Genomic DNA, 26,989 nt, shown 5'->3' with positions numbered 1-26,989 from the left:
TGAGAAGGGAAATGGAACAATCTGAATTTCTTTGGGGTTTTAAGTCTGGAGGAATTCAGTGCAGGGAATATGTGTATCTGTAGCAACCTTCTCTCTCATCCTGGTAGCTGGGAAAGAAACCCAGTGGCAAAAGAAGCTTGTCCCTGCATTTTTATCAAAACTCAGAGGAAAGAGCTGGAAATTTATCTGGAAAATATTAAAACGTGCTGAAATGTTTTTTCCATATGAAGAAGTGTGTTTAATAAAGACTTGAGAGACAGCTTTCCATATTCATCAGCATTAATGCCTTAGGACTGTGTTTGTGAAACTCTTCCATTGTTTTGTAAGCAGCCTGGAGTGACTTTTGGCTCTGTAGGGTTGCAGTGGAGACCTTTACACCTGTGCAGTAAAAGTGAAATATATTGTCATGAAACAGTGTGTAATGTCATGCAGACCTGACAGAGCAGGCCAGTGACAATCTCTGTGTCCCTCAGGTCACTGTGGCCATCAGGTCAGTGACAATCTCTGTGTCCCCCAGGTCACTGTGACAATCTCTGTGTCCCCCAGGTCACTGTGGCCATCAGGGCAGGGACAATCTCTGTGTCCCCCAGGTCACTGTGGCCATCAGGGCAGGGACAATCTCTGTGTCCCCCAGGTCAGTGTGACCAGGGCAGTGACAATCTCTGTGTCCCCCAGGTCACTGTGACAATCTCTGTGTCCCCCAGGTCACTGTGGCCATCAGGGCAGGGACAATCTCTGTGTCCCCCAGGTCAGTGTGATCAGGGCAGTGACAATCTCTGTGTCCCCCAGGTCAGTGTGGCCGTCAGGGCAGTGACAATCTCTGTGTCCCCCAGGTCACTGTGACCATCAGGGCAGTGACAATCTCTGTGTCCCCCAGGTCACTGTGACCATCAGGGCAGTGACAATCTCTGTGTCCCCCAGGTCAGTGTGGCCGTCAGGGCAGTGACAATCTCTGTGTCCCCCAGGTCACTGTGACCATCAGGGCAGTGACAATCTCTGTGTCCCCCAGGGCAGTGACAATCTCTGTGTCCCCCAGGTCACTGTGACCATCAGGGCAGTGACAATCTCTGTGTCCCCCAGGTCACTGTGACCATCAGGGCAGTGACAATCTCTGTGTCCCCAGGTCAATGTGACCATCAGGGCAGTGACAATCTCTGTGTCCCCCAGGTCACTGTGACAATCTCTGTGTCCCCCAGGGCAGTGACAATCTATCTCTGTGTCCCCCAGGTCAATGTGGCCATCAGGACAGTGACAATCTGTGTGTCCCCCAGGGCAGTGACAATCTATCTCTGTGTCCCCAGGTCAATGTGGCCATCAGGACAGTGACAATCTCTGTGTCCCCAGGTCAATGTGGCCATCAGGTCCTCTCTGCAGAGCCTCAGGGAGAAGATTGATCAGCTGAAGGAGCTGCTGCTGCGGGCGGTGTCAACACGGCAGATGTATCCTGTCACAGCACCCCTGCCCCTCTGGGCACAGTGCAAAATGTGCTGTCACCCCTCTGCCACACGCTCTGGCTTCTCCCCTCATTCCCTCTGCAGAAGAATTTGTCATCAGAACTTCTCTGTGCTGCTGGTTGTTGTTTTCATGGCAGGAAGGGCTGGGGAGCCTGGCTCTGGTCACCTCTGTGTCACCATCCTTGACAGGATGGGCTGAGAGGAGCTTCACGAGATGCCTGAGGCACCTCAGAGCTGCTGTGGTGCTCTCTGTGCTGGTGTGTGCACAAGGTCACTTGTCCAGCACTAAACTGGCCCAAGTGGCATTTTCTCTTCCATTTTTCTTGGCATTTTCTCTTGGCCAGACCTTGCTAAAAGGAAGGAGGAGGCTTTGTTCAAGCTGTGGGTAAGAGTATCCTGACTTTGACTGACTTAAGAAACAATTAAGAAACAATCTGCAGCTTCAGATTGATCAAAATGCTGCAAAATATGCCTTGGGAAGAAATGACAGATCTTCTGCAAGGAGTGTCACCCCATGGCCAGACTGGGATATGCAGGAAGAGTCAGGGGAAGGACTCACAGGCACATCCACCTCCCTGATGCAGTCTGGTTTGAGGGAGGAATGTTTAATTTCAGCCAAGCACAGCAGAAATCCCTCCTGAGCCCTGAGCCTGAGTGCTGTGCTGATGGCCAGGGCTGGAACTCCCCTGCCCAGGGGCTGCTTGAGCAGGCAGATGCTGCTGCAGTGGCAGAAAACACACACAAAGCAGTTCAGCATTGCTGAACCCACTCAGCAGCACTCAGGAGAGACTTAGGAGTCCTTCAGGATGTCACTAAGGTTAATTTTTAAAAAAAGAAGCCACAGCTCTTGAGAGGCACTGTGTGAATTGTTCCTCTGCTCATGAATTGCAAGTGGAAACAGATGCTCAGAGGAAAGTTTTGGTTTTTCTCTGATCACTTGGCTGGGATCTGTGTGAGGAGCCTCCAGTGAAGTGAGATGAGAAATACCCTGCTGATTTTAAAGGCTCTGTTCTGCTTGGCCCTGCCCTGGTGGTGTCAGGATAATTTGGAGCTCTTTTAAGAAATTTTAAGAATTTTAAGAAATTTTAAGAAATCTCCTCCTTCCGTGAGGTTAACCTGTGCAGTCCTGCTCCACTGTCACTGTCAGAGACCAACAAATAAACAAAAATTTGCTTTGGTTGGATTTTGGAGGGAAAAATGTTGTTCTTAATGCTAATTTGGCAGTAAATGTCCTTTCAGTTCTCTGATTACTTTGAGATGATGGCATAAAGATCATTCTGTGGCCACTGTATGAAACATTTATGTAAAGATCAGAAACACATTTAGAATAACAGCGGGTTTCATTCAGAAAAATGTGACCAATTCAGAAAAATGTGACAATTCTCTTAGATCCTTTTTTTTTTTTTTAGTTAAAATTGTTAATTTTAATGATCAAGAAGTCTGATTTATTTTAAGGCTGTGTAACAAGTATTATTTTACACAATGAAATGAAAGCTTTTTGGTGTTTCTGAGTTTGGTCCTTAACCCAGAGCCATCAGCACGCAGCTGGAGGGAGACAGGAGGCAGAACCTGGTGGATGAGCTCCTGACCAGGCACAAACAGCTCGAGGCATCCTACAGGAATGAAGGCTCGGAGCCAGACATGAGCAGGTATGGCACTGTCCCCTCCAGTCCCAGCAGAGCTGTGCTTGTTTCCCCTGGGGTGATCACTGAGCTCCTTGAGCCGTGCAGGGAGCAAAGGGGAGGCATTTGTGTAGAAATGATGTGTTTTTGTCAGGGACAGCAGCAGTTCTCTGTGGTGACACTCAGAGTTCAGCTGATGCTTTTCTGTGTTCCTGCCTGTGTTTATGTTTGCTGAGGGTCTCTTCACTGAGGTGGGGAAGGGCTTGTGTTCTCTGCTGTGTTTGTTACACCCACAGCCTGTGCTGCCCTTAGAGCAGCTGTGCCTGCCCCTGATCCCTGGCAGTGCCCAAGGCCAGGCTGGACAGGGCTTGGAGCAGCCTGGGACAGTGGTGGCCATGGCAGGGGTGGCACTGGATGGGCTTTAAGGTCCCTTCCAGCCACTTGTTTGTCAGCTTTACACAGGCAGACATCAGGGCTGCACCTGCTGCAGGTGCTAAACCTCCAGACCGGCCTTGAACCCAAACAATTGTTCAAGGTTTGGATTCTCCAGAGCTCAGTGCAGCTCCTGCTGTTGTGTTGGCTGTTAAATCCATCACTGAGTCACCCAAACCACACAGGCAAGAAGTGGGACTGTGATGTGGGAGAGCTCTCGTGTGTCCCCTGCTCTGAGCAGTCCCTGGGCTGCTGTGGCCTTTGTGACCATCCCTGCTGTGCCAGGGCAAGGTGCTGCCTCAGGGATTCAACCTTGGCTTACCCCAGCCAGAAAGTGTCGAGGCAAACAGGAGGAAAATACCAAAATCCCTTGATAATTTCATTGGAAACAAGCAGGGAATCCAGTATTTTCCAGCAGAAGATAACATCAGGGAGATTATTTATTTGCTAGTGTTGCAAAGCTTGATGTTTTATAGTTCTCTTTTAACTTCTTTTATTAAAAATGGATAAAACTATGACAAATATTCCATCTGGTGGATTCACACTCCTTCCGTGGGTCTGGTTTTCAGGGGGACAGGCAGAGAAAACTCAGGGCCTGGATCTTGTGCCAGGAAATCCAAATTTGCTCTCTTGCCTGAGCCTGGGCTGTGTGTGGGTCTGGAGCAAAGGGGCTTGGAGGGAACTTGGAAAGACCTTGGAAGGACTTTGGAAGGATCTTGGAAGGAGTTTGGGAGGAGTTTGGAAGGAACTTGGAGAGATTCTTGGAGGGATCTTGGAAGGAATTTGGAGGGATCTTAGATGGAATTTGGAAGGAGTTTGGAGGGATCTTGGGAGGAGTTTGGAGAGCCCTTGGCAGGAGCTGGTGTCAGCACGGAGCCCCCAGGGTCTGCAGGGCTCAGCTGCCCTTCCCAGCTCGGGGTCCCTCTGAAATCCTTGCAGAGTCCTGGCCCAGCTTTGGGGTTCTGGGGGTGGCAGAGCCCAGCCTGGAATGTGCCTGGAGCTGACACTCAGCTTTTCCCTGCATTAGAACAATCAGCACCTGGAGTTTGATGGAGCTGGGCAGTGACACTTGCCTGGCTTGTGCTGCTTTTCCATATCTAATCCAGGCCCGATGTGACAGCCCACGGTGCCCAGGCCCTGCTCTTGCCAGCAGCCCTTCCTTTCATTAACCTTCCTGCACCACTGATCACATATTTATTGTCCCGGGGCCTGGGGCTGGGAGGTTTTCCCTGGAATTAAGCTGGTTTACGTTTGGTCACCACTCAGTGAGTTTTACATCCTTTGAAAGCTGCTCTGAGGCTGTTTCTGGGCTGCAGGGCTGGCCTTTAATGCTCTCAGGGTTGATCCCAAGTGACAACTGCGGGCAGGACGCTCCATGGCCTGGGGACAGAATTCCTGCCCCTTCCGGCCTTAATTAAGGTGCCGCTGGAATTTTCCAGGGAAAGGTTGTGCTGTTTGCACGACTCCCCTTGAGCAGAGCCAGTTAACATTGCCTTTAATTGGGTTTTAATAACAATTTCAGTATCTTCTGCCCCCTTTTCTCCTTGGGAGAGTCTGTGCAGGTTGTTAGAACAGGGGCTTCAGTGGGACAGAATTCCCAGGGTTTCACTCCAATTCCAAAGGCAGGAGTGGGAAAAGCAGCCAGGAATGTTGACTTTCTGGATGTCAGACTTTGAGAGTATTTAAACATTTGAGGAGACAGAGGAATGGGAATGTTCCTGCTCCCGTTTGAGCAGGTCTCAGGCTGGAGAAGTTCATGTCAGTCACCAGAGAATCAATAAATTCACTGGCCTTCCTTGATGTCTCTTGGAATTCCTCAAAAACAGAGATAGCTTCTGGTTTCTGTAGGACACAAAGCACCTTCAGTAAGACTTAGCCCAGGTGCATTTTAGAAGAGTCCATACTCTTTTTTTCCTCTTCATTTTTCCTGGCTGAACACCTTCCTGACAGATGGAAGATTATTTCAACCTTGATCCAAACAGGAATTTTGCCTAATGCCAAACAGGCGTTTAATCCATGAGTGCCTGGCTTCAGGTGTCAAATGCTTTTGGGAATCTGGCTGTTGTTTGTGGGAGGCAGATGCTCTTTAGGAAATAAAATGAACAAGAGTTGTTGGTGCCTCTGGAAGTCCTTCCTGGTGTCCTTCCTCCCTCCCAGTTCCTGCTGGCTGGGATGGGGCTGGCCTCACTTCTGGGAGGTGGATGGGAAGGGTGGGAAAAGAGGGAATTGTCCATCCAGGAGTCCCAGGATCAGATCTAGGGGTGGTCTGAGGCTTTCCAGGACTGCTGTGCCTTTGGCTGTGTGGTCAGGATTGTCAGCACCTGCAGCTCCCAGGCCTTGGGGCAGTGAACCCAGCCACAGAAAAGTGGTGTCAAGAGCAACATGGAATTTCCTGGAATGTGGGAACAGCAGTTCTTGTGCTGGTGGGGCTGGAAGTCCTCTCCAATGCTGGAGGCTTCCCATCAGGAGAGGGTCTTGTGGGGAAGGCTCCACCTGCTTTGGTACCTGGAGGGGATTTGGAAGTGCCGTTACCCATGGTTTTTGGAGAGATAGAGGTTTTCTGTTTTGTGTGTTAAAATTATATCTGCTTTATTTATTATCTTGGAGCTTCCTAAAAATACAGAAGTGAGAGAATGCCCCAGCCCTGCAGCAGCCCTGCAGAGAGTGACCCTGGGTGCTTCCCCTCTGGAGTTCAGGGAATGTTCAAGTGATCATCCACCCAATTCTCATATGACCCAGGTTTTGTTTAAGGCTCAGTCTTGCTGATCACTCCTGTAAAGCACTAAGCCTCGATGTGTGGCCTTGGCCTGAAGTAAGTGCTGCTTGAGTAATCTAAGTTACTTGGGAGGTGTTGTAGGAATTATCAGTGAAACAATAAGACAAGCCCTCCCTTGTTAGGCAGTGACAGAGCTCCCTGATTTTAAACCCCATCACCTTTTAAACTCAGGCAACATTGCTGAGCCTTGTAATTAGTTAAATCTGCTCCCATCATCAAAAGGCATCCCCACACACTCCAGTGCTCTGTGAGGCTCTGAGATTTGGGTGATTAACTTGGCGGAGGCAGTGGGTGGCTAATTGGATAAGCTTTAATCTTCACACCAGCCAGGCCAGGATCAGAGGCAGGAGGAAGTTCTGCTGTGTGGTGTGGGAAGGCAGTTACCAAACATGTCACAAAGATTATTGTAACGAGCAGACCACTTGTCATGACCCAACCTACAAGAATAGGGCAGAGCACTGGTGGGAGGGAAGGGAGACAGAGCAGCAAATTATTCCAAATTTGCTTGCCTTGGCTGTTTCTTAACAGGCAGAAGTAGTTGTGCTCCTTTTAGCAAGCAGAGAGCTTTAGTTAAACAACTTTGTCAGATGTTGTTCCCCTGGGTTTTGTGTCCTTCTAATTGAAGTGAATTGGGTGAGCTGCAGTGATGTTTCCATCTTTAGCAGTGCAGTGCTGCTGCGCTGTTCACAAACCTGCTGCCACTTGTGGGGGATAAAAGAGCACATTTAATCCCCCAAAGCAGGACGGAAGGCTGGCTAATGTGGAAAACTGCATTCCAGGTATTGTCTGATCAAGCCTGATTGCCAGCCTTGATAAATACATGGAAAGTGAATGGAGGTGCAGGACTGGAATGCAGAAGATTCCCAACTCCTTTCTGGTGTGACACCCAGCAGGGCTGGCTCTGCTTTGGTGCTCAGTGTCACTCAGAGAGTTAAGGGAGATATTGAGATTTATTAAAAAGTGCTTTTTAGCCACTTTTATTTTTTAAAAAAAGTTTATTTTTTTCTATTTTAAATTTTTTTCCTATTTTTCTGTGTTTTTCCATTTTTCATTCTGACTTCACCTTTGATGTGGAGCGCAGTGCCCAGGTCCCAGTGGCCAGGGAGAGGAGCTGAAGAGTGGAGGATTTTCCAGCAGTGCTGCTCCATCCCCGGCCAGGAGATGTCCCCAGCTGCCCGGGATTCCTGCAGGGCCCTGAGCCCCCCGGCACAGCTGTTGGGAAAGATTCATCAGGGAAACCTTATAAATATGATTGCTGAGCAAAAGATTCTGAAAATTTGAAACCTGTAATCGAGATAGAAATGGAAGCTTAATTTGAGTTGTAGAATACTGAGTTTAGTTACTCTAGAACCTAAAGACAACAGCCTGGGCAGCTGGAGGAGAATCCCTTTGGATTGAACAAGACTTTTCTGATCCAAAGGTCAATGTAGCAAAACAGAAAAGTCTAAAGAGGAGTTTTTAGAGTTTAAAATATAACACATGGTAATGTAGTAGTTCTTATAGGCTGTATGGAGATTCTATAGGATTTTGTGTCTTGTATTGGTTGGTCACTGTAAATTAGAATATTCATCCCAAAAGGAGATAGAATGGATTGTAAGCAGGACCTGGCTCTCTTGGCTCTCTCGCTCTGGACCTGGCTCTCCTTTCCCTGCTCTCACCTCTGCTCTCTTCCCCCTGCACTCTGACCCTGCCCCTTGCTCTCTCTCTCCCCTCTCCTCAGCCCAAACCCTCTTGCTCTCTCTCCTTCTCTCTCTGGCACTTCCCTCCAGCCCAGGCTGGTGGCTGAAGGCAAAGCCCTTTCTACCCACGGCCCTGCAATAAACTCACATATTCTAGAATATCTCAGCTCTGCAGAGTCCCTTGTCCCTGTAAGTCACGGATGTTTCTACACACAGGGACCTCCTGCCCCTCCTTTGGCCACCCCGGCACGGCCGGCAGGTCTGGGCACTGGGAAATGCAAAACTCAATTCAAAACTCAATTCAAAACTCACAAAACAACTGCAGCATTCAGATCCAGGTCTTGGTGTAATTAAATAACATTGAGAATTTGAGAGATCCTAAAAACTCTCTCTGTTCTCGGGTTGTTTGTGGAATACTTTTGGGAAGAGCAGGGGAAAGGTAAAATGGGAATGAAATAGAGAGTTTAAAGAAAGGAAAGCAAAAAGCAAAAGCTCCAAGTTGTGAGCAACCTTAGCATGTCTCCCCCCAAACCTGAGCTGCAGTTCTGGGTTCAGGGGACTCTCATGAGTTTTACTTTTTGTAGGAGAAACCATTGAAGAGCTGAAAGGCAGCAGCCAGAAATCTGCTATTGAGGAATTATTTAAGTGGGGTTTCATTTTACTGCTTGGATTTATGTGCCCTGGCCATGGAAAACTTGTTTTCTCTGGTCACCAGGGAAGTGTCTGTAATGTGAACAATCTCAAGTCATAATTCTTTGAAAAGAAAACTCATTATTCAATTAGTCTTCCATTTAAGAGCGTGCGTTCCTGGCTTCTCATTCAGACTGGAAATGCAGGAAGGGAGCTGTGTCCATCTACAGTTCTTGAAATTCAGGAATGTTCCTGCTTAGGTTTGCTCAGGATTGCAGGGAATTAAAATCTCATCTGATTTGCATCTCTGTTAACAAGTGGATCCTTTCAGTGTTTGAGGCTGTAGCAGTATTATTATTTGTGCTTTGGTCCTGTAGCAAATACAGGAATAATGTGTATTCCCAGGAATGCTGTGTGCTCTACATGCAAACAGCATTTTATATGCAGATATATTTATATAAATTATAATTATACATATATAATATATTTAAATAGAATATTTATATAGTTTATATTATATTATTTACAAAATATAGTATAATATATATAATTGTATAATTATTCTATTTAGATTTAATATATTATAGTTGTAGAACTTATTTACTATAAATAAATTATATATTATATATATACTATAAATATATTATATATAAAAATGATATTTGGTTGGAAATGACTCACTGGGGCTTTTTTCAGATCCAGCCTCATGGCAGGAGGGGGCAAACGAGGCATCAGCAACCCCTGGCTCTTGGAAGAATCAGAGGAGACCAGAGGACTTGGCTTTGATGAGCTCAGGCAGCAGCAGAGAAGGATCATTGAAGGTACAAAAGCCTTTCTAGTTTTTTTTTTGAGCATCTCTGAGAGGAGCCTTTATTTGAACCTCAATACACCAACCTGTGCTGAAATTTTATTATTTATTTATCAAAGGCAGCTGCTTTCTGTGTTTGCAGGAGCAGCGTTGTGCTTGCAATGATCTTAACTGGATGCAACTTCTTAAATGAAATTTTGAAAGCCCTGATTTTGCCCATATTCATGGTTTTTTTTTTGGTGTGTAGTGTGATCACATAACTGCTGCGTGTGCCAGAAAATCCCCTGCATTTATGATTGAGTAACAGCTCAACATTAAATTCTTGGATTTTTTTTTTCAAAAGAGTAGAGAAATTATTTACCCGTCATTCAGATCATTTCAAGAGTACTGTTGCCATAAGGATTAATTTCCATGTTGTGTTCATTTGTTTTTCTTAATACATTTTAGCCCTTTAAGCACAGAGTAGATTTTTTTTTTTCCTTCATTTCTACCTATTTTATGTAGTCTGGTATTTCAGTGACTTCTTAAAGTAATTTAATATATTTTCCTGGTGCAGAACAAGATGCTGGACTCGATGCTCTTTCTTCAATCATATCCAGGCAAAAACAAATGGGACAGGAAATTGGGAATGAGCTGGATGAGCAGAATGGTAAGGACAAGATTTTTGCCTCACTTTTATCAAAGACTGGGATTTATTTTTTTTTTCTCTCTCATACAACTGCCCACAGAACAAGAATTTGACACAAAAGGTTTCTGTTCAAGCAACCCCTTCAGATTGTGCCCTGATTTTATTTTCATCACCTGATTTTATTTTTGTGCCTCACTCCATTCCTGGGGCTGTGTCCAGTGTGTAACACTCGGGGTGTTTCCCCAAGCCTGACTTTTCAACAAAGAAATTGGTGATCGCTGGTCCAAAGCACAGAATTAATTTTGTACTCCATCTTCTGCATTTTTTTCCCTTCCATGACAGTTTTTTTTGTGTTGCAGGGCTTCACTTGAGCATTCTCATTCCGTGTTTTTCCTGACTGAGTGAATGGAAAAGTCTGGAGCCAGCCATTACAGGAGAAACATTGCATTGTTTGCTCTGAAGGATTTGGTTTGGGAGGGTTTGTGGCAGTGAATGTGGATTAAATTAATTGCAACAGTGAACCAGGAGAGCACCTATTTCCTGCCAGAGGAGCCAGTGGAATTGCTCTCCTGGTAAATCCACCTTGTTACTACTTCACTGTGCCCATGGCGTGAGCTGGCATTGGCAGAGCAGATCCTCCAGTGCTCCTGACTTTTCCATTCCTTTCCAAACCCTTCTGTGGCTTCCCTGACCTTGCTGGGGATGTTCCCACCTCCTGCAGCTCAGGAGGTGCCTGCAGCTTGTCCTGGTGTTCAAATACAGCGTGGCTTAATTCACAAATAGCTGATAATGTGCATTAATGAATTAGGCTTTGGGGAGTTTGATTTTCCAGGAATAATCCAGTGAGAGCTGTGGGGCTCCCACAGAGGCTGCACCCTGGGCTTGAGCAGGGCAGTGTCCTTCTTCTGAAATCTAATCCTGAAACCTGCCTATTCCTGGGGTGAGATTTTCCCTTTGCATCTCTCTGTGAGTGTGCTCGGAGTGAGGGGTTCCCAAATTCACATCCCTGCCCTGCATGGGGGGCTGCACAGGAGCTCTGCTCTGAGGCAGAGTGGAGCAGCAGGATGGATTTCTCCTCCTTGCCACAGCTAAATCCAGGAGGGATAGGAAATTCCTTGTTTATTAATCTTGAGGTTGTTAAGGAAGGGGTTGTGCAGCTGGGAGAGACTATGCTTAGTGCTCTTGTCATATTTTGATCCTGTGCCTCATGTGAGGAAAGACATTTTCAATTAGGGGTCTCATCTCGTAGGTTTCTTTATTAATCGTTGCTTAAAATGTCATATTAATTGCTTTTTATTTTTTTTTTTTTGCCCTAAATAGGAAACAGGTGGGAAGCATGAGCATGTTTATAGATTCTCTGTGAAAGTTTGGTTTCTCCTCAGGAAAATACGTGATCTGTGTTCCACTTCTCTGTTGGGGGTTGGGGATGCTTCCCCAAATTCTTATGTTTTTGAGACCTTGGTGGTTCTGTGGTTTGTGCCATTGCATTTTTGCCAGACTTCCTCTAGCAATGAGGCCTCAAAATAGCTGTGAAATGGAATATATATAACCCTCCTTTCTTACAAATAGTGCAAACAGTGCTGTCTCAGAGACAGTTACAAAGCCTTGTGTTTTCATGGGAGCTCCACCTTGAGCTACAGGCAACTCCTCAAAAAAAGGGGAGCTTTGCTGAGTGCTGGGAGCAGGAGGGGGTGAGGATTGTATGTGATGGGGGACTGCTCAGGGTCCCACAGCCACCAGGAGCAGCCCTGCAGGAGGTATCACAGGAGAGCTTGAGGCTGTCCGAAAGAGTTGGGAAATAGCCTGACTTTACAGATGTGGGGGCAGATCACTCAGCACTTGGCTTCATCCCTGCCAGGCAAGTGGAACTCCCATATTTCCGCTGACTTTATGCAATCACTTTTTTATTTTTATTTTTTTTCTTTTTTTGCTTTTTTGGCGGATATGGGGGGGGGGATAAGGTCAGACATTTTGTTGCCACTGGCACCCTGGAAAAGCTGAAGTCCTTAGCAATATTTTCCAGTGCACATCTCACTCCATGCCCTGTGTTTAACCATGAGCAGACTTTGCTCAGGCGCCCTGCCAAGCTGGTGTCACTGCTGCACGCTCAGGTTGATGAGGATAACTGCCCTGTAATTTCCCCTTCCCTGGAATCCCTTTCCTTCCTAGTGCTGAGTGATAATGGCATCGTCTGTGTTGTGGGGAGGCAGGGGAAGTTCATCTTCATTAAGTGCTGCTTCAACATTTCTTTTTTCCTCCAGTCAGATTTTCCATCAAACCTCCCCTTTCTGTGGGAAGCTTGATTTCCACTTCCCTGACCTTGCTGGGGATGTTCCCACCTTCTGCAGCTTGTCCTGGTGTTCAAATCCAACCTGCCTTAATTCACAAGTAGCTGATAATGTGCATTAATGAATTAGGCTTTGGGGAGTTGGGTACTGATTTTCCAGACTTGTTCCTCAGCTCTGCTTTCTCCATTCCAAAGCAGCTCTGGCTTTTTGGAGGTGTTTGCACTTCTCTGAGGTGGCCAGAGGCATTTTCCCCTGAGTGCCAGCTGGTGTAGCTGTGCCTTTGCAGATGCACCAGGAGCGAGGGGTTGATTAATTATGCAAAGTTTACTCCTCATGAGCCGATTCATGCAAATTCCTTTGTGTTTGTTAAATGAGTCAAAATGATGAAACTTTGCCTTTGGGAGGGTGGTGTCTGCTCCTCCTGCACTGCTGGGCTCAGCAGCCCAAAAAGAAAAAAAAAAAAAAAAAAGGTTTTGCTTGGAAATTAAGAATGAAAAAGAAAATGCCTCAAATCAAAAATTAACCAAAAGAGGAAACATAAAGTTAAAATCAGATGTCATATTTTGCTTTGTTTGTCTTCAGCAATGCAATCAACTTGTCAATCAACCAAAGAAAAGTTTGGAGCTGAGTAATATTGTAGAATTCCTTTGTTAGATAATAGTTTAAGGAAAATATGAGTGTCAGGCTCATGCTTTTCACTTACTTGCTTTTAGTAGTGTGAATTTGCCAGTCAGACAACCTAAGGCTTTAGCTAATGCATCAAATTTAGATATCCCATGTCTTTCCTATACACTAAAACCCCAAATTCTAAGTTTCTAGGACTCCAACGTTCCTGGAAAAGTCCATTTTCCCCTGGGGTACAGCTGGGATGGATGTGGCTGAATTCCATCCTTGGCTTTCATTGTGGCATCCAGGTTTTAATGGGTGTCCCACCTGGTTCTTCACTCAGTTTTTCACTGCAGGTTTTATGGCCTTTGCAAACCTCCTGAGCAGGGCATTTTTTGCACTGATGAGCAAAATAGAAGAATGGTACCAGGAGACTTTCCAGCCTCAGGAGTCTGCTAGCAGTGGGGATTAGCAAAAAGAATTTTCCCATCATTAGCTCCAAATTTGGCCCCAGAAAACTTTTCTGTAATCCTTTCATCTGTTCCACAGGAAAAAAAAAAAAAAAAAAAAAAAAAAAAAAAAAAAAAAAGAAAATAGTGTAAATGGCCTCTGGCCCTGATGATGAGGCAATCTAATCTAGTGCAATAATTGTGGAAGAATGCTTTCAGAAATTGTGAATGCTGTTTGTTTTACCCTTATAGAGATGTTGTTTTCTCATTGTGACATGCTTGCATGAGAATGGAGTACTCTGGGATGGATGGTAAATATCGGGAGCTTGCAAAACTTGCCCCGTTTGGCATTTTTCCCCCTGTCAGTGTCCGTTTGCTTTACTCTCTTTTGCTTTGTTCTTTTGCTTCTGGCTCCTCTAAAGTTTATAGCAGAGCATAAATGAGTTCATAAATAGATAAGCTGCAAAATCAGACACTTTATGTCCTTTTCCTGCTTAGGAGAATACTGTACCCAGTCAGGATGTTCTTAACCAGAACGGATCATTTTAAGTAAAACATCTCTCATAATAATCCTTTAATTATATGGTTATGTAACACTTTTGAATTTCTTGTCAAAAATCAAGTTTCTGAAAGCGAGCAGAAATTGTGGCATTATGTTTTTGTTTACAATAGCTTTGCAAACCAAGGTTGCAGTGTCACCTCTGGTCACAGTGGGTGGCACAGAATCCTCCAGGGGAGGACTCAGCTCAGTGTGAGATTTTTGTTACCCTGACATCAAAATGTTCAAAACTGGAGCCCTGCTCTGTCCACACCTAGAGAATTATCTTACTATCATCAGTAAAACATTCCTGGTGGTGCAAAGACTTATTGGAAAGAGCACCAGGAATGTGATTCCCCCTGTCCCAGGGCAGTGCTCAGCCCTGTCAGCATATGGACAGTAAAAGGCTTCTCCTAAAGATTATTTACATGGCTATTGCAAAATCCAAAAGTCGTTTCACATTTCTGTTTATTAAGAGCATTTTTTGCTGTAATACAAACTAATTAGCACTGTGTATGGGCTGTGCTTGAGTTCTGAGCCTCACACCAGTGGGGCTGGGGATGCATTGCATCATTGTTAGGATTAGTTTGTAAATCAGAAATGATTAAAGATCGGAGTTTTAGAAATGTTCATCATCTTGTCTAAACAATATCTGTTTTCATCCTATGGAGGGCCAGCCCTGCCTGCTGTGAGCCCCTTGGAGATGGCTCCAGTCCTGCTTGCTGGGCTCTGGAGGTGTTCAGCATTCCCTGGGAAAGGCTGAGCACCAGCAGGTTCAGCTTGCCTACAAACCTCCATAGAGGTTTCCTAAAAACCCCCATATGTTTTTAATATTCCGATTTAAAATAACCATCCCTAGCCCGGCTGACCTCAGAGCATGCAGATAGATTTTAATTTTGCTTCCTGAGCTTATTGTATGGAAGAGAAACAAGTTCAGTGTTACTGGGGCACTGCTCTGTCTTTATTGCACATTGTTTAAGTGGCTTTAACCCTTCCTAGGGGAAAAATTAACGTTGCTTTTTGTCTTGAGTGGTCTAAACAGTGCAATATTTAGGCTGGATATGAACACTGAGAAGGTGGGAAATGGCAAATCTGAGGTTACACGGGTGTATTTTTAGTCCTAAACCACTTGGACACTGTTTTCTGCAGGTCTTGCCTCATTTTGTGCGCGGGACTTGATCTCTTTTGGGGTTGAACTGTGCATATGTGGTGACAAAAACTGTTTGTAAGGTCCCTGCAGGTGTAGGGAAATATTTAGAAAACATTGGGCTGGGGATGGTCTGGGCCATCCCCCAGGAAGGATTGGGGATTGAGAATCATTTCCTTGTAAAAGACCTTTAACATCACCAAGTCCTGCTGTAAAGCTGACACTGCCAAGTCCACCACGAGATCATGTCCCCAAAATGCATCAGAAGATATTAAATATTTATTGGAAAGGTAAATAAGGTTTAGGTTTGCATGTGGTTTTAAAAAAGAGAGACTCAAACTCTTATACCGAACATCCAAAATAAACTTTAACTATTAGTTTTCCTATTTTCCATCTGAGGTGAAATAATAGTGTTTCATCTCCCAAGGAAGCTGTCAAAATCAAAACACACTCAGAGCTGCTGTCAGGAGGGAAGGTCTGGGAGGGAGCTTTAACTCTTCAGAGCAGAGTTGGAGTTGTGTGCAGTCCATGAGGAATGCAGCCTTGTGCTGGGTGATGAGGATAAAACAAATTATTTGGTATCTGTCAAGGAAGTAACCCTGCCTGTGGGGTGATGGAAACCAAGGTTCCACTGCCATTTGCATTTCTTCGACAAAGGTATCCACACAAAAAAGTATTTGTAGTGTTTCTAACCTATTAAGTACAAGATTTTGCTGCTTCAGTGTTTTCAGTGTTTATTTATCCGTGAAATTTCCTGGTATTCTTAAAACAAGCGTAGAAAAAGCAGGGAAGCCACTACAGAGTGGATCTGTCTCCAGGCCAGATGGGAGCCTGCACAGGGAGTTCTGGAGCTCAGGCTCAGGGTAATTTCAGCAGTGTTGGATGATTGGAGCAGCAGGAGGGAGGTGTGAGGTGTCCTGCCTGTGGCTTCATGGAGGGCTGCTGACAGCACGGGGAGGACCAGGAGCAATCATCCCTGTGCTGCCTCTGCTGGGATGGGTCTGCAGCCTGTCAGCTCTGCTGGGATGGGTTTCCATCCCTGTGCAGCCTTTCAGGCTCCGCTGGGATGGGTTTCCATCCCTGTGCAGCCTCTCAGGCTCTGCTGGGATGGGTTTCCATCCCTGTGCAGCCTTTCAGGCTCTGCTGGGATGGGTTTCCATCCCTGTGCAGCCTCTCAGGCTCTGCTGGGATGGGTTTCCATCCCTGTGCAGCCTCTCAGGCTCTGCTGGGATGGGTTTCCATCCCTGTGCAGCCTCTCAGCTCTGCTGGGATGGGTTTCCATCCCTGTGCAGCCTCTCAGCTCTGCTGGGATGGGTTTCCATCCCTGTGCAGCCTCTCAGCTCTGCTGGGATGGGTTTCCATCCCTGTGCAGCCTCTCAGCTCTGCTGGGATGGGTTTCCATCCCTGTGCAGCCTGTCAGCTCTGCTGGGATGGGTTTCCATCCCTGTGCAGCCTGTCAGCTCTGCTGGGATGGGTTTCCATCCCTGTGCAGCCTTTCAGGCTCTGCTGGGATGGGTTTGCAGCCTCTCAGCTCTGCTGGGATGGGTTTCCATCCCTGTGCAGCCTCTCAGCTCTGCTGGGATGGGTTTCCATCCCTGTGCAGCCTCTCAGCTCTGCTGGGATGGGTTTCCAGCAGCCAGACTGGACAGCAGAGCAAACTCCTTATAAACACTGGGGAGATGACAGCTTTGTCCTTGTAAGAGTCAAATGAATTTGGATTTTTTTTCTGTGCAAGAGCTTTATTAAAAGAATTAGGTGTCACTTGAATTTCAGGACAGCTTTGGTGCTGGTGCACGAGATGTCCTTGTAAGTGTGTGGCAGCATGGGCACAAATGATTTCCCTTCTCTGGGAGTGTCAGGGACTGGATAAATGTTCCCAGGGATTGGCTGTTCATGGGATTACCCGTGGAAAGGGCAGCTGAGGGAAGGACAGAAGGTGACATGGGAACACAAGGACCTTCAGAGTGAAGCAAAGCTGCTTTGAGAGGAGACAGTCTTTTGGTGACAGGATTGAGTGGAGGTCAAAAGGAGCAGAAAATCCTGGCCAGGCTGTGTCAGGAGGTTGGGAAGCCCTTGTGGTGGGACTCCTTTAGGATCGTGTATCATTCCAGACATCTCCAGTGGAGTTACAGCAGGAGCTGGGCTGGACAAGTTCTCACTTTCTGTTGGGACCTTCCCTAGTTCTCTTTCCTCTGTCTTCTATAACTTGGCTTCCTTCAAACTTCTCATTCTGCTGCTTTTATTGATTTGATCTCCCGAGCCTGTGTGCCCTATACATATTAATCATCATAATTATTGTGCTGTTAATGATGCCTTGTTTGCTCCAATGCATTCAACAAATGATAATAAAGTAATTAATAAAGGCTCAAAGAGAGGGGGAAGATGTTGGGGTATGAAACCCCCTGGGTCAAATCCAATCCATCCCAGAAATGTGAGGATTGAATTAGAACCTTCAGAGGAACTAAAATACACAAATCCACACAGATATGAGGTAGAAATGCAAGTTTAGTTTTAAATAAATGGAAGATTTTGAGTGCCTGTATTAGCTAGCAGGAGAAGCCCTAAAGCCTAGTTTAAAGTTTAACATTACCTTTTGCAAAATTAGTTAAATTCTAGAAATAAGAAAAATAATGTAGCCTTGCTGAAAAGTCCTAGATGGAAACAGATAGAATTATATATTATAAATACTTAGAATTATTTTTTATATATATGTAGAATTGAATTATATATATCTATATATACATATATACATAATTATATATATAATTGAATTATATATATCTCTATATATATACATATATAATTATATATACATAGAATTAATTATTATATATATGTAGAATTATTTGTTATATATGTAGAATTATATTATATTTCATATATGTAGAATTGAATTATATATTGTATATGCATAGAATTATATTGTATTATGTATTATATATGTAGAATTATATATACGTAGAATTATTTTTTAAATTATATATATGTAGAATTATATTATACTTTATATATGTAGAATTGAATTATATATTGTATATGCATAGAGTTATATTGTATTATGTATTATATATGTAGAATTATATATATGTAGAATTATATTTTAAATTCTATATATGTAGAATTATATTATACTTTATATATGTAGAATTGAATTATATATTGTATATGCATAGAGTTATATTGTATTATGTATTATATATGTAGAATTATATATACGTAGAATTATTTTTTAAATTATATATAAAATTATATTATATATTATATATATACATAGAAATTGTGTTTGCCTTCACACATCAATCTTAACTCAGGATTAGCCAGGCTGTAGGTGGATTTTGGTGCTCTCTGGGCAATGGAGATGCTGCTGCTCCTGTGGGAGGTGTTTGCAGCACTCCGAGCACCTGGTGGGGGATGGAAGCCCCAGGGCTGCTCACACACACAATGATCCTGCCTGGACCCTTGGCACGGCCTGCCTTTTTCCTTCAATGCTTTGAGCTGTAAAATAACTGTTCAACATTTGTCTTCTCAATTATGTGGATTTTTCCACAGTTAGTCAAGCCCTACCTCACCCAGCCCGTGCTGGGGAGGGGGAAGCTGTCTCCCTCCATCTGTCTGCTGGGGAAATGAGTTTCCAACTTTTTGAAGCCTTTCAGGATTTTATTTATTTATTTTTTTTTTAATAAGAATTATGATCTTAAACATCTTCTTTGTTAAGCCTTGTCTTTGCTTTCCTAATGGAGAGCTCTGGTAGAAGCCTCAGCTTTTAGCACACAAGGGTTTCCTATCTGCTTCTTCAGGCATTTGATTTAAACTGTTTAAAAAGAAAACAAAACCTAACTGTAATTGTAGAGATTTCAAAACGCTGATGCTTTTTTTCCATGTTCATTTCGCTTTTCCTCCGTTCAAGAAAATCTCAAATTGGGACTGTGGAGAGGGGATTTATTTTCCCAGCCTTGCTTTCTTAGGATGTCTGTCATGTCATAAAGGAGCAGGAAGGGACAAACCCAGTCTGTTCTCCTTTACAGCCCCTTTTTTAGTAAATAAATCCCTACCTGGCTGCAATTTTATATCCTGACCTTACACTCTCTGCTTGTGGCAAAGAAAGGCAGGGGAGAAATTGCTCTGTGCAGAACAGCCTTTGCTAAAGGAAAACATTATGTGAGTTTCTGTATAATTTTATTGATTTTGCCCTTGTAGATACACCAAGGTGTTTTACCTGACTCATTCTCCTCTGGTTTTTGGCTGAATCAGGGAGGGTTTTGAGGTTTGAGACAAGATCCCAAGTGCTTTCTCTCTGCCCTGAGCTGGACACGGCTGCTTCATCCTCTTCTCATGATGACATTTCCCTGTCTCTGGGCAATGCTTTATTCTCCAGTCCTAAAGCGCCACTTAGGCTAAAAATAATGGTTTATTTTTAAATATTTGCTATTTGTGGCAGTGAAATACAGCTCGATGGTTTCTCCTTCAGCGTGTACACTAAATGACTTTAGTGCTTCCTCTGTGCCTTCCTCTTCTGGGAGGGTTTTTTTGAGGTTTAATGGGGGGAAGGAGGAGGTTCTGCTCTGTCCCACATCCCTGGAGGAGCTGCTTGCCCAGGCATCACTGGGGAGGTGATTTCCAGCCTTTAAAGGGACTTGCTGGGAACCAGAAGCTCCTGTGTCATGGTGATTCCTGTCAGGCCTGCTGGGCACTTTTAATAGATTTCCCAGAAAACCTGTAGGGGCTGGAAGCTGCACGGTTCCAGCTCAGGAGAGGAGAAGAAAACCACGTTTCTGGGCACGTTGTGCTCGGGAGGTATTGCTGGAATCTGAGGAGTGCTTTGAACTGGGCTGCTCAGGGCTCTCCAGCACATTCTCCTGCTTTTCTCATTACCTCCAAGTGCGTGGCCAGCTCATCCCTCTTCCCAAATCTTCTCCCATCTCTCATGCTCTCCTGAGCAGGATAAATTGCTTTTCTGTGACTCTTTTGTCCGGTCCTCTGGAGCTGCTGAGTTACCATGCCCAAATCCTGGCGTGGAACTGTTCCACACTGAGCCCAATGTCACAATTCCAATTTGTTGGGCTTGGGCTGAGGCAACAGAACCAATTCCCAGGTGCAGCACTGGGGGTGGGTTTGCCATGTAATTTTTAAGTGTGAAGTTTAAAGCAAATCGAAGTGCCAGGTTGTGCCCACGGTGTTTGTGGGAGCTGAGTTTTCAGGGAGGGGTTTTTGCTGTGTCTGTGTGATGGAGGCAGAGGGAAAGGCAGGAGCAGTCACTTCCTCAAAGCTGCGTTTCAGTCAGAAACAAAAAAAAATTGTGACATAAACGTGGCATTCTTTAAAAATGGTGAAATTGATGTTGTAGAACATCCAAATATCATCCCAATATATTATGCTCTAACTATTACTGTAAATTAAAGTAACTTCCTTGCAAGCTTGACTGTAACCTTTTTGTCTGAATTGCTGGTGGATTAAATGTGTTTCATCCCTCTGCATCCCAAACCAAGTTTATGTGGGTATTACCCTGTTTATGCCACGGGCTGTGAAAAATCCTCTGCCTTGCTGCCTGGCTCCAGTCCTTTCCTCTGATCACAGGGAGCTCTGGGAGGGAGTGGGATGTACTTGTTGTTCCCAGTGAACTGCTGTTTCCAGCCATCAATAACTGGAATAATCCTCCAGCACAACAGTAGTACAAGTCTTGGATGTGGAAGCAGACAAAATTCCACTTTACTTTCTCCCAACAAGTTTTACAAGGAACACTTCAGCGTGAAGGGAATAAATCACACAAGGTACATGAGGTCCCAGAATATGAAGTGTCTGGCATCAAAGTGCAGGGGCACAATCAAATCTGGATTTTTGGCTGCGTGGATCACATTGTGCTGAAACAGCGCCAGGGGTGTTTGATCTCAAAATTTTGTTGGAAATTCTCTTACAGGACCAAGTTTACTGAAAAATGCTGGTTTGGGGCCAGTCTTTAGTCTGAAACATCTGGGCCTGACAGCCTTTTTCCAAGCTCAGGGTAGGAATTCAAGCAGTATTTTTATCACAATGCCTTTGTGATAAAAAGCGATGGATTTGGCTGTGAGATACCAAGGCCACAGTTCCCAGTTTGGAGAAGGACAACTGGGCTGGCTTGGGGAACAGAGACTTCAAAATTCCCAGTTTGGAGCTGGACAGCTGGACTGGGCACCAGGGACCCCAGAGTTCCCAGTTTGGAGCTGGACACCTGGACTGGGGACCCCAGGGTTCCCAGTTTGGAGCTGGACATCTGGACTGGGGACCCCAGAGTTCCCAGTTTGGAGCTGGACACCTGGACTGGGCACCAGGGACCCCAGGGTTCCCCACTGCTACTCAGCTGAACCTGCTGCATCAACTCCTCCAGGTGTGAGTACAAATGCTGCAAGGAATGTTGGTTCTCAGTCCTGTCAGGATTTGGGCAAATCATGCATAAAAATAAGAATGTTTGGTATAAAGTGCCCAAATGTTTGTTCTGTATAAGCCTCAGCTTTGTCTTGATAGGATCACAAGCCCAGTGGCAAAGCCCCAGATCTGTGTCAGCACTGGGAAGAGGGAGTAGGATCCAGATTCTCCTCCTTTGTGGAGCAAGGAAACATTTCTGGGTGTAGAGGGAGGATTTTTGGTTCTTGGCTTTGTCATGTTTGTCATTGTGCGTGAGGGAGTTAGGGTGGGAAACGTGGTGACTTGGGCAAGACACTTGGAAATCATTAATTTTACTGCGTTAAAACTCTTTTAAGGATTTTTAAATCGTATTGCAGAGGTCTGTTTGTGCTGTAGCACAAGCAGGTAGTGGTGGAGGGGACTGATGTTGGATTATCCTTGGCTTGAGGAAAAAATCATCGAGACTTGGCTGAGCTTGGGAGTCTCCTGGGGGATGCTCCAGCAGAGACCTGTTCATTTGCCTGCTTCATTTTCTGCAGATGATATTTCCCTGATCAGGCTGTGCTTGGCCTTGCAGGAACTTTCCTCATTCCTGGTTTGGAGGCTGGGACAGGAGCAGGAGAGGGAAAGCAGGAGGTGCCCACTGGGACATTCAGTGTGGGATTGGGAAGGCGTTTCTTCATTTTGCTATTCCTTGCCTCTCAAACTCCTGCATCTCCCTGGAATCTGATGTTAGTAACTCTTCCACTTGTTTTGGAATAATGCAGGTTTCCCACATGCCTGTGTTGCCCAGTTGCTGTGCACAGGGTGTGGGTGTCCCATTGCTGCCCTTGGCTTCTCAGGCAGAGTTTGCAGATAACCTGGGGGCTTGCCAAGGAAAATGAGCAGTGTGAACTGAACTCTGCACTGGCCTTCCCAAACGGGGTGTTTGCAATGAATAGAAAATCAGATAAGCTGGGAGGAAAGCTTCCTTCTGCCTGAGCTTAGGACATGGCCTACCTCATATCTGCTCATTATAACAAAGTATTTTCACTTGGAAATTATTGTTTAGGTCCAGGCTGCCTCAGAGCACCAGCCTGGGGATAGAGAAAACCCCAGCATGACACACATTCATGTGCTAAATTACCAAAGTTTGGGGCTGGATGATGATTTTCTGGTACTGGTGCCTCTGTGTGGCACTTGGGGTCACTTCTGGGTTTTCCAGCAGTTCCATGTCACCAATCACAGATCATTTTAGGGGTGCTCAGACTTAACTTGCATCTGTAGTGTGGTTCATTCCACTGCTTAAGCTGTTGTGACTTTACTCCTCATGGAAAAGCTCCATTCGATGCTTTGTTACAATGGGAGCTGCAATAGTTTTGCTGATGGCTAATGTGGGTGGTGTGTTTTCAATGAAAGGAAAATGACTTTCATAGCTGGAGACCACAGGACTTTTGAGAGGGAAGGGCTGAGGGTTTGAGTGTATTCTTCCCTTCTGTTCCAGTTCTCACCCTCAGTGCTTGGTGCTGCTCCCTGAGCACTTGGAACTGTTTTATCTGTGTGGAGAGGAGAGCAGGGCTTTGAGGCAGCTCTGCACTGTGGACACAACACCTGTGAGCTGTCCCCACTGCAGGGAGGTTACAGAGCTTTCTCTTGCACTCTGAAGTGGAAATAACCCCCAGATCTGCCTTGTGCTTCCTGCCCAGCTCTGTCCAACTGGAATTCCTGTTGGAAGGGAGCAGCAGGAGGTTTTACTGGGTGAGGGAAGGTTGCATCCCTCAGAAGGAAACAAAAATCAAAAATGTAACAATCACAGCTGATTCAAAAGAGATCTTAGAGCTTTGTTGGGAGCATGAGGCAGATTTCTCACTCTGCTTTCTGTTGGGTATTCACAGTGCAAGTGTGGTGGCAAACACCTGTGTCTCTACAGGGTTTCATTCTGAGGGTAAAAATTGTTCCTCAGTCCCTGCTGAAAGAGAAACTTTCAGATTTCTGTGAATAATGGAGGATAAACCCATTAATACAGGGTTTAAAGGGAGCACATGCCAGGGTTGCTCTGCTTCAGGCTTTCAAGTGGTGCAGGACACCAAGCCAAATTAATACAATTTCTGATATGTGTGGAGTTTTTCCTCTTTGATACTCATTAAAACTGGTTACATTTATTTTTTTTTTACCATAATCTGTCTGCATTTGATGTGCAGATAAGTTGAAGAAGGAGTAACATTCCTGTCTGCAAGATAAGTAATCTCAGCTGCCTACAGAGATCATCTCTGCAGGGAGGCAGATCCCAGTTCCAGGCACAAAATGCCCAGAAACTTTTTCCTGGTGGACACTTGGGACCATCCTGCTCCAGGTGAAGAGGACCTTAATTAATTAGCAGATCTCAATCAGTGTTTGCTGGAAGGGGCTTGGGGGCTCCTGGTGTGTCAGAGCTCCTCAGGAGAGCCTGTTTCAGTGAGGTTAGCAGGAAGATTAAGGGAAACTCTCATTTCAGACTTGCCAGGAGCCTTTATAAGGGATGTATTTTAAACAAGCCTCCCAGTAGTGTTTAAAGAAGTTGGAAGGGGAGAAGCAGTTTTAACAGGGATTAAATAGAGCAGCTGGGCATTAAAGGCAGCAGATCTGCTCTGCCTAAACCAGCCAAATGTACAGACATTGCCAAACACAAACACAGCCAAACCCCCGGCCTTCACTTGGAGATAAAAACATTTCAGAAACTGACTGGCGCTGCTGGCTTCAGCGAGAAGTTTGGTTTTTGAAAGGGGGGAAGCTTTCCAAAAGTTCTCACTAACAGTTATTGTGTGAAAATGAACCACAGACACAGCTCTGGCCCTGCCCAAGCGTCCTTGGGCTGCCCATGGCTGCTCCACTGAAGCTCCCATCACATCCTCTGGTGTTTCTGGATCAAAGCAATGGTGATAAACACCAAATTCTCCAAATTTAGCTTTGCTCGGGAGATGGTGGGTGAAATGTGTCATTGCTGGCAGCAGCTCTTCCTGCCCCAGGCTGCAAGCTGCTGAGCTGCTGACACAGCCAAAGCTGTCCCCAGTGCTGCAGGGCCACTGGCTTTGTGTTCCCTCCTGCAGAGCATGCTCTTCCTCTTGTTCCCCCAAATCAAAAATGGTTTTTACACCGGCTGAGGGGTTGGGAGTGGAGCTGGAAGTGGCTGCTGGAAGTGGGTGATTCCTGTGAGGGGCACAGGGGCTCAGAGGGGTCCATGGGTTTGGTGGTGCTGTTCCCATCTGCTCTTCTGGGCTGTTTTAGGGCTTGGAAGACTCCCTTCTTCTGGAAAAAAAAACCAGGGAGGAGTGGGGGGAAGAGAAATTCAGCAGTTTAATATGTTTCAGTGTTCCTGCGTGTCCTTCCCCACATCCTAAACATGACAAATATCAGTGAGTTTCCCTTTGGCCCTGGGAGAAGGAAAAGGAGTCTCCAGCTGGAATTCATGAAGGTCTGCTGGAGGAAGGAGTGGTGTCGTGGGCTTGGGGTGATCCCTCTGGAGCACAAGTGAACAGCCGGTTCATGCACACTTAAACTGTCCTGAACCACCACCCTCCCCAATATTTCTTCATCCTTTCCACGTGGGAGAGAAGCACAGGAAAACAAAACAAAACAACCCACAAAACGTTGAAAAAGGAGAGTTAGAAATCCATTTTGTTCTTTGCGAAAAGAGGATGCTGCTTTTCTTTTTGCATTTAATGCTGCCTGAAATAATGGCTATATTTGATTTTCAAGGTGCTTTTTAAGCATGGGGTCAGCAGTGAGGTTGGATGATCCTGCAGTCCTGTGCCTGGCAGTGATGCTGTTTCAGAGGAATGTGTTTTTCCCCTCTTAGACTTCCTCAGACAATTGCCCAACTGTTGTAAAAAAATAGGTAGTGCTGCCTGAGGGGAGGAGGAGGTGGAAATGTTGCTGCCCAACCACAGGCCAGCAAAACCTCAGAGCTCATCCAGCTCTTCAGTGAGGAGGAGTCTCTGATCTTGTCCAGGCAGAGGCTCCTGGGTGTGAGCACTGAGGTGCTCGTGGTGCCCTGGGCTGTGTTTTGCAGGGTGCTGAGCCCTCATTCTGGCATCGCTGTCTGTTGGGAAAGATGGGACAGAAAGGACTTATGGATATGACTGCATAGCAAGAAATACTGTAGATGTAAAACCTGAGTGAAATAGGAATGAAAGCCAGTTTGGAGATGTGAGCATGGCAGGCAGGAAGACGGGGATGAGCTGGAGACAGGAAAACAAAAGACAAGAATGTTGCCTTTCCACCTTGGCAAAGACATCCGGGAACAAGGGCATGAGAAAGGAGTCTATAGAGTTTAGAATATAAAATGACATGGTGATGTAGTCGTTCTCACAGGCTGCATGCAAAGTTTGTAGGTTTTGTATCTCACGCGGTTGGTCACTGTAAATTAGAATATTCAACAGAAAAAAAGATATAATGGATTGTAACAGGAGGATCGCTCTCTTCTCCACTCTTCTCCCCTCTTGTCCTGGCTCTCCTCCCCTTTGCCCTCACCTCTCTCCTCTGGCCCTCTCACCCTCTTCCCTCACCTCTCTTGGCCCATCCCCTCTCCTCTCTCTCACCTCACTTGCTCCTGTTTTCTCCCCACGTTTTTCCCCTGCTCCTGCCCCGTTTTTCCCCCTGAGCTCTCTTCTCTCTCTCTCTCTCCCCATTCTCTCTTTAGGGCTTTGCTCCAGCCCAGGCTGGTGGCTGAAGGCAAAGCCCTCTTTACCCACCACCCTTGGAATAATAAACCCCCGTGTTTCTAGAACATCTCAGCTCTGCAGAGTTCCTTGTCCCTGCCATCCATGGAAAAATTGCTACAGCTGTCACTGCCCTGCCTGTCCCTGGTGCTGGGGCTTGGCTCCTCCAGAGCTGTGGCTCTGCTCATTTGGATTTGGTTTTCCTGCTCCTGAAAACAGCCCCGAGTGGTTGGGTTGCTCCTCAGGTTGTGACAGTCACTGCTGAGCTCTTCTCCAGGGAGAGAATGCAGTGAGGAAAATAAGGGAAGGGCTCAAGTTCTGCTTCCTTTGAGCTGCTCAGCTCAAAATGCTTCTGCTGCTGGTCAGGAGGAGCTGCTGACCATGGGATTCACAGTTCTTCCTGCCCCTTTCAGCTCCTGGGGCTTGTGCCTGGGTTTCCTTGGAGAAGCTGTCCTGGAGCTGTTCCTGTGCTGAGTGTGGTCCCTTGGTGCTGCTCTTTCCAAGGACAGTGTTTGGCTTCTCACTGTGCTCGCTGCCCCAGTTCTCTGATTTATTTTAGTTATCTCCCCAGTTGTACTCACTTTCCTCAGTAAATGAGAGGGGCGTTGGTATTTTAATTTTCCCTGGAAATGAGTTCCTTTCATGGCACTTGTGCACTAATAAAACACCTGTGTATCATCTCCATTTCTCTGAGAGAGCAAGAGAAAAGTCTTCTGTGGGTTTTTGCATTTAGTAACCAAAACCCCTCTTAGCAAACAGCTCTGGCTCTTGGATTTGCTGTTTCTGGCTGTTCAGGAATTCAGGAACCTGCTGTGGTCACTGCACCAAGCATCTCCCTGGTGCAGGCAGCTCCTGCAGGGTGCTGAGCCCTGGCAAGG

General features: G+C 45.7%; 1 protein-coding gene across 2 annotated transcripts in view; it reads left to right on the top strand.

Annotated features, from left to right (window-relative positions):
* The window catches only part of STX8 (syntaxin 8), an 86,792-nt gene that overhangs the window by 3,818 nt on the left and 55,985 nt on the right, over positions 1-26,989 (top strand). For both annotated transcript variants that reach the window (XM_083874821.1, XM_083874822.1), the window contains exons 3-6: positions 1,345-1,439; positions 2,993-3,103; positions 9,290-9,414; positions 9,958-10,050. In XM_083874821.1, the coding sequence (XP_083730947.1) occupies positions 1,345-1,439; positions 2,993-3,103; positions 9,290-9,414; positions 9,958-10,050 (424 nt within the window). The remainder of the gene's footprint in view (positions 1-1,344; positions 1,440-2,992; positions 3,104-9,289; positions 9,415-9,957; positions 10,051-26,989) is intronic.

The sequence above is a fragment of the Zosterops lateralis genome (genome assembly GCF_965231275.1).
Source record: "Zosterops lateralis genome assembly, chromosome: 18".
NCBI lineage: Eukaryota > Metazoa > Chordata > Aves > Passeriformes > Zosteropidae > Zosterops > Zosterops lateralis.
Note: the sequence above shows the minus strand (reverse complement) of the source record. Positions and strands in the feature narration are given on the sequence as shown.